The 8,234-nt window shown below is 41.4% G+C and overlaps 1 protein-coding gene across 1 annotated transcript in view; it reads left to right on the top strand.

The window, feature by feature from the left end:
• Positions 1–599: 599 nt before the first annotated feature.
• The window catches only part of LOC311126940 (ras/Rap GTPase-activating protein SynGAP-like), a gene marked incomplete at both ends in the record, with an annotated part of 122,244 nt that continues 114,609 nt past the window's right edge, over positions 600–8,234 (top strand). The window contains one exon of the mRNA XM_084158657.1: positions 600–621. Coding sequence (XP_084014783.1) covers positions 600–621 — 22 coding nt within the window. The remainder of the gene's footprint in view (positions 622–8,234) is intronic.

Raw genomic sequence — 8,234 nt, 5'->3', positions numbered from 1 at the left:
TTATAGCGAACTGTAATGTAGGCTACCGCGTTATTGGCAGCAGCACGGATCTGTGTAGTGTGTTTGTGTGTGCGCTCGTTTGTGTGTGAGCGTGTGTGACTGTGCATGCGGTGGCGTGCGCGTTTGATAGCAGTAGAAGGGGCCGTATTCAATAAGGCGAATTTAGCCATCATTACTTCTTGCACTTCAAGGAGCAAACATGGAACATACAATGCATATATAGGCTATATATATATGTTGGAAAGCGCACACACGCGCGCACTCACTCATCCGCCCCCTCTCTCTCTCTCTCTCTCTCTCCCTCTCTCTCTGTCTCTCTCTCTCTCTCTCTCTCTCTCTCTCGTGTTTTCCCCCCACACCTCAATAACGGTGCGTGCGATATATTTGTGCATATACTTTTATGCACGGGGATACATTTTCAATGGCTTATAATTCGTGGATTATAATTTCTATTTTTGATTTCAACAGCAGTGGAATATTGGTTACCATCGACTCCAATTGTGAATAGCGTATTCCTTATTTTCTGACTGGTGTGTGGTATTTTTTTGCATGCGGAGAGACTGTCAAGACTCGAAGACCACGTTCAATGCCGTTGGAACATGTCCTATGTTCCCTTTCAAGGTAAGAGACCTGATATATTCCACTATTGCATCTCCCTCCCTCCCTTCCCCTCCCCCTCATCTCTCTCTCTCTCGCTCTCTCTCTCTCTCCATCATACAATACAGAATTGAGCAAAGGGGTGCGTTAACGCGGCATAGTGGAAACACAGGCAGGTACAGCAATAAGTAGTGTCTTCCAGATAGCTACCTTCCTGCTTTTATCACTGTGTGCCAGTCAATATGTCACTGTGCCTGTGCATGCTAAGAAGGATAGTTCATAGTGTTGCAATGTGCTGAGGTGTGCATGCCTGCTGGTATCATGGTCTTGCAAGTACACTTCCCTGTGTGCAACATCCATAGATCATGGTCACAGGTAGCCTACTGTATCTCAATGATACTGTGTGCAGTAAGGAGCCTGAAGGGGTACTTATTTGCTTGTTTTTGAGACTCAATATTTAATGAGTTTGTAGTGGAGGAAAATGGTCCCTGAAAGTGTATGTTCAAATCAGTTCCCTTGGTATTGTGACACCGCAACCATGACTAATGCTGTGTGAACAGAGTACAACGTGAGCTACTTCAATGTACAATGTTATGGCCACTTGAAAGTTTGGAGGGACTTTGAGGGATCCAAGGGTTGTATGGTACACTGAGTCCAGTCCCTAATACCAAAGTATTTCTGTACAGAAACTGCAAATCTTGTGTCAGGAGAATGTGTGTGTGACAGAGAGAGTGGGGAGAGAGTGAAAGAGAGGGAAAGAGAGAGAGAGATGTAAAGGGAGAGCGAGAGGGGAGGGGGGGGGGGGGGGGGGACTTTAGGCTGCTGAGGTGTGATGTCTTGTACCACCAGGTACAGTAAGGACACTGCTGTACTGGTGATGGATTGACAAAGCTCAAACCAAAATCATGTTCAGCAGCCAATACATGAATGTCTTAAAGTTATCAGTCATTCAAAGAGAATGACCGGTTCAAACTCTGTAATATTATGCTTTTGGTCATCTTCTAACACAGCGGATATAGCCAAACGGCCTCTTGTGTGAGCACAGCAATAGAAGTTGGTTGCATAATATTTGTGAGATGTGAAGCTACTGTATGCGAGCCCACTCTGGAGAGATCACTGCCAGAAAAATATGTGAACAGTAGTATTATACCTTCAAAACCCATGTTAATAGGCATGTACAGGCTATACTCTTTCCACTACAATAGATGGCACCATCAACCTTTTAGATGTAACAGGTTTTCTGGGAAGGGGAGTCTGCGTTTGAATCTCAAGGTAATGTTATCAAAAGGAAATCAGGTGATCAGTCACATATTTTTTTAAACTTATGGCTGACTGAACACCAGTTCCCTATAAAAACACTAGTTTTATTTTTCCTTGACGAACACCATGCCGAAATGCATCAGTTTTGAAGTTGTTAGACTGAAAATGCCATAGAAATAAAGGCATTTTAAATAATATGCAGAGTGCTGCCTTGGCTCTCCTGTATTTTGTATTTTACACCAATGTTTAAATGTTTGGGTCCCAATTCCATGGTTACTCAAAAGTAATTAGGCCTATATGAGTATCACATGTACATTTAATGTGAAGATAAGATACTGTAGGTCTCTCTCTCTCTCTCTCTCTCTCTCTCTCTCTCTCTCTCTCTCTCTCTCTCTCTCTCTCTCTCTCTCTCTCTCTCTCTCTCTCTCTCTCTCTCTCTCTCTCTCTCTCTCTCATGGTGCAGATGGACAGCGTGGAGCACCAGCCAGCCACTGAGCCAACCCAGTCATGTCGATTTTACAGTAGTTTGATACAGCAGCTCCTGTCAAGCATGGACATTCATTTTAAAGAGACAGTGCACCGCCAATGCACTGACTGCAGCACTCCTCTCATGTGACATAAGGGGCTGTCTTACACCCTCCGCCAATCAAGCTGTGCCAGGAACCATCATCTGTTAGGCTATTACTGTACTGTATGCTCGAGATCTACCGTGTTTGATGATCTGTCAGGGGAAAAGCTCATTCATTTTCCAATGGGTGTTGAGTACATTGGAGTTCTGTTTGCGGCGGTTTGAAGTGTTGTATTGAATTAATGCAAACATTTGTAAATGATGCAACTCACTAGATACCATCTCGTCTGATGTAAATTCATTGTAGTGATCTGGCATTTTGTGAGTTAAAGTGCCTGCTGTCCAAGTTTCGTGATGTTGGGAATTAATTGGCCAACTTCCCTCAAGACGAGAAAAGTCAACATTCAAGAACATCAAGCGTGACTATGTCTCAGCCTTTTTCAGCAATGCTAACAGCTAGCGTATACATGAAAGCAAAGACAATGTCGGTTGGTATCCTCAAGGAAATATCGTAGTCATAATTTCGGCCCACAAACATAAAGTCAATCAAAGTTAAACTGCCCCTCATTTGCTTGTATCTGCATACTGTTTAGCATATTCATGGCACAGTACAGCGAACGTATGAATAAGCACAGGAGGTGGCGTAGAGCAGTTTGATGGTAAGATTATTTATGCATATTAACATTTACTGGCAGATGCTTTAAGGTCTTTGGTTTTGCCCTAGTTCAACCAATGACTCGCCTCTATCATAAAAAGTGTTCATATTGCACCATGGACCATGACGCTATACGGCACAGCGAGATCGGGTCCAGGTTGAAACATGTTCCAGGTCATCAAGTATCATGCCTGATAACCATACTTAAGTGAAAGTGTCCACCGCAACGTGTCATTCTACCAAAGCACAGTATAAAAGGTGCACGGTTTATTACAAAGTATCACAGTGCTCCAATGCCCTTGATAGTTTCTGAGTGTGACATGATAAAGTGTCCTCTGGGTAGTGTCAGCAAAAATGTTATTTTGAGGGCTGCCCCCCATAAGCCATGTTGTCTGCGGGGAAGGACATGTTTGTTGTGGTGGAAAGACCTTAAAATGATATTGTAATAATGCTAATAGGAGTAGCCCAAAAATGAAATCAGACAAACTGAATGTTTTTGCTACTGTAGTTTGCTTGAGTACTGGGCGAGCTCATGAACTATAATACACATTATCATTCACATTTCCTGTTGTTGCAGGATTATTTTCCTGCTGTAGCAAACTGGCTCAAATTATGATCCTAAATATGTAGTCTATGGATATAGGGCCATGTCAGGGAACTCTCTCCCCCTTGAACAGTTCTAGTACAGTGAGTTCAGGTATGCCGCTAAGCCTCTGTCCACGGCTCCTCTCCCTCACTATCTCTCTGTTCCCCAGCAGTACTGACTGAACCTGCTGTGGTGAAAAGGCCCAGACAGACCCCATCCTTACTGCTGATTCTGGGGAAATCTACATAAGGATCCCATTAGAAATGAGTAGCTGGGAGAAATGGTTGCTTAGTGCAGACCACACCATGGGAGGGGGGCCCACTTATTCAATCCCACCGCAAAGCCTGGAGCCCAATGACTCAATGAGTTTGTGTTTAAAGGATGCTCGTCTTTTGATTGAACCTGTCAGGATTCACTCATGGCAAAAGGTCAGGATGAGCTATCTCCTCTCCTAAGCCAATCGGAGGGCTGCCAATCCGGCATAATTATGTCCCTGCGGATGGTTGGCTCACAGGCCTTCCAGACATTATGTCATTGGATCCCACGGATTCTCATGATGCATGGACATAGATTGTGCCTTCAGACCTGGAGATATTCAACAACTTACTGTACATACACTACCGTTCAAAAGTTTGGGGTCACTTAGAAATGTCATTGTTTTCGAAAGAAAAGCAATTTTTTTGTCCATTAAAATAACATCAAATTGATCAGAAATACAGTGTAGACATTGTTAATGTTGTAAATGGCTATTGTAGATGGAAACGGCTGATTTTTAATGGAATATCTACATAGGCGTACAGAGGCCCATTATCAGCAACCATCAGTCCTGTGTTCCAATGGCATGTTGTAGTTGCTAATCCAGGTTTATCATTTTAAAAGGCTAATTGATCATTGGAAAACCCTTTTGCAATTATGTTAGCAAGCTGAAAACTGTTTTGCTGAATAAAGAAGCAATAAAACTGGCCTTCTTGAGACTAGTTGAGTATCTGGAGCATCAGCAATTGTGGGTTCAATTACAGGCTCAAAATGGCCAGAAACAAATAACTTTCTTCTGAAACTCGTCAGTCTATTCTTGTTCTGAGAAATTAAGGCTATTCCATGCGAGAAATTGCCAAGAAACTGAAGATCTCGTACAACGCCGTGTTCTACTCCCTTCACAGAACAGCGCAAACTGGCTATAACCAGAATAGAAAGAGGAGTGGGAGGCCCCGGTGCACAACTGAGCAAGAGGACAAATACATTAGAGTGTCTAGTTTGAGAAACAGACACCTCACAGGTCCTCAACTGGCAGCTTCATTAAATAGTACCCGCAAAACACCAGTCTCAACGTCAACAGTGAAGAGGCGACTCCGGGATGCTGACCTTCTAGGCAGAGTTGCAAAGAAAAAGCCATATCTCAGACTGCCCATCTTAATCTTTTATTTTTATTGGCCAGTCTGAGATATGGCTTTTTCTTTGCAACTCTGCCTAGAAGGTCAGCATCCCGGAGTTGCCTCTTCACTGTTGACTCAGAACAAGAATAGACTGACGAGTTTCAGAAGAAAGTTATTTGTTTCTGGCCATTTTGAGCCTGTAATCGAACCCACAATTGCTGATGCTCCAGATACTCAACTAGTCTCAAGAAGGCCAGTTTTATTGCTTCTTTAATCAGCACAACAGTTTTCAGCTGTACTAACATAATTGCAAAAGGGTTTTCTAGTGATCAATTAGCCTTTTAAAATGATAAACTTGGATTAGCAACACAACGTGCCATTGGAACACGGGACTGATGGTTGCTGATAATGGGCCTCTGTACGCCTATGTAGATGTTCCATAAAAAAATCAGCCGTTTCCAGCTACAATAGCCATTTACAACATTAACAATGTCTACACTGTATTTCTGATCAATTTGATGTTATTGTAATGGAGAAAAAATTTGCTTTTCTTTAGAAAACAAGGACATTTCTAAGTGACCCCAAAGTTTTTAACGGTAGTGTATGTCACTCTATTAGTAATAGAAAAAATAATATTAGTCATGGAGTCATCATGGAGCAGTTATTGGATGTTTGTAGGGACGATTGAATGGCATAAAAAGCAGAGTATGCCTAAAAACAGCAGTTTTCACTTGCAGATATATCATTAAAAAATAACATTTAGTTGTTAAAGGTGGGATGTTAGGTTGTAATGTACAGATAGATTTAGGATCTTAATTTGATCACCCTGTTGCAGGACAACTTTCCTGTATTGCAGGAAATGTAAAGCTTGTAGTGTATTTGAGGTTTAAAAAGGCTTCTGAAGTTTGTAATTTCCACTTTGAAATTTCAGACTTGATTTTCCCTTACGAAAAATGCATCGACCCCTACAAAAATGTCCATTAATTATAATCCACATAATAATTCACATTTCCGGTTGCTGCAGGATTATTTTCCTGCTGTAGCAAACTGACTCAAATTACGATCCTACATCTGTTAGATGAAACATGACTTTTATGCTTTTGGTTTATACATTAATATTATTGTCACGATCGTCATAGGGAACAGACCAAGGCGCAGCGTGATGAACAAACATACTTTAATTAGTTAAAGTTTAAACCTGAATACAAAACAAGAAACGACTCGTGACGTCCACGGTATAAATGACCGAACACGGAACAAAAACCCACAAACACAAAGGGAAAACAGACAGTTTAAATATGGCTCCCAATCAGAGACAACCAGCCAACAGCTGACACTCGTTGCCTCTGATTGGGAGTCACTCAGGCAAACATAGAAATCAACAAACTAGAACCCCCAACATAGAAATAAACACATAGAATAAACACACCCTGGCTCAACAAATAGAGTCCCAGAGCCAGGGTGTGACAATTATTTATGTGCAATTACATTATTTGCACAATATAGGGCTTTTTCAAACAACCCTCTCTGACCCTTTTCAGTCAAAGTATCTAAAATAAATGTCCTGTGATAGCTTGGGGGAGAGTCTGAATTCTACACCGTGTCAATTGAGATGCTGATAGTACAGCCTGTGATAAGTACCCCCTAAAAGAACACATTATTAAATCACTACTGTGGTGCCTCAAGCAGGATTACAAATTGGAGAGCTGGGCTCACAAAAATAGTGCTCACTGAATCCTTGTACCTGGGACCCAGGGTTACAATGAGAACTAGGAGACATTGCACTGTAGGGTAGATAATCAGTCACCTGTTGAGATGTTCAGTCCCAGACATGTTACGTCTATTTTCAGTGTTATGTGTAGATTTCACACTTTTTTGTAAGTCAAGGGGGTAACACTTGATGTAGGATGTCATAATGTATAGACTGCATACATATTATACCCGGTTGTAAGAATGACGTGGTGGTCAAATAACGCCATGACAGTAGCAGATAACCTCACATTACTCATTGATGTACCATAGAACTTAACAATTTGAATGTTAATTTGTTTTCTGATAGGGCCTAAGGTTTAAGAGAGTTACAGTAGCCAGTCATGATGTCATAATGTGCTGACAGGACTTTACAGCCATCTTATTACAGTGTTATAAAGGCAGACGGCTAAATCTAATGTGGTCTCCAAGCTTCAATATCATGCTAGCGATGGGCTAATTGGTCCCTCCTCTCTTGTGATGCTAATAGGTGGCTGATATATGCAGTGTCAGTGTGCACCTTTACTAAAGGTGGTGAGAAAAGAGGACTGAATTTTCACGGGATGTACCTCTCATTCTCTTCAGATGCACAGATACTGCAGAGAAGAATGGTGCATTTTAATTAGCTGTAATTAAATACACTGATATGCTGATACCCAACAACAGGGCCATTGGACCCTGACATTTCAGAGCACTGTATTACCATTTTAAAGTGTTTCACTATTATACATTTAGGGTAGTGTCTCTACTTCAGGAAAATATTAGTCATTTTACAAGGCACACAAGAATGTGTGTGTGTATGCGGCGTGCGTGCTGTGTATGCTTTTGTGTGTGTGTGTGTGTATGCATGTTTGCGAGTGTGCTTGTGTACAGATGTAGGATATTCATTTGATCACCCTGTTGCAGGAGCACTTGTGGTGTATTTGAGGTTTTAAAAGGCTTCTGAAGTTTGTAATTTCCACTTCGAAATTTCAGACTTGATTTTCCCTTACGGAAAATGTATCAACCCCTTCAAAATTATCCATTGATTATAATCCAGATAATAATCCACATTTCCTGTCGCTGCAGGATTATTTTCCTGCTGTAGCAAACTGGCTCAAGTTAAGATCCTACATGTGTGTGTGTGTGTGTGTGTGTGTGAGAGAGAGAGAGTCTCTGTGTGTTTTATTTTAGTGATTAACTTCTACTCTGAAGACCTCATAAAGGTTAGCAGGCTCACTCTGCATACCTGGCACTATATTTAGCATCTTATCGGCACCACATTTGAATCTGCACCACAAAATATGAGTGCATTTCAACTGTATTTGCTTCCAAAGAAAATTCTGGCATTCATGCACTGTTCAAGTGATATGCCCTTTTGTTATTTCAAATAATGAATCATCTAAATTGGAGTGGATTGTTAAGAGAGACTGGAAATGCAATCCAATTTCTAGTGTTTTTTATGTA

This window comes from Coregonus lavaretus, assembly GCF_964263955.1.
Source record: "Coregonus lavaretus genome assembly, chromosome: 3".
Classification (NCBI taxonomy): domain Eukaryota; kingdom Metazoa; phylum Chordata; class Actinopteri; order Salmoniformes; family Salmonidae; genus Coregonus; species Coregonus lavaretus.
Note: the sequence above shows the minus strand (reverse complement) of the source record. Positions and strands in the feature narration are given on the sequence as shown.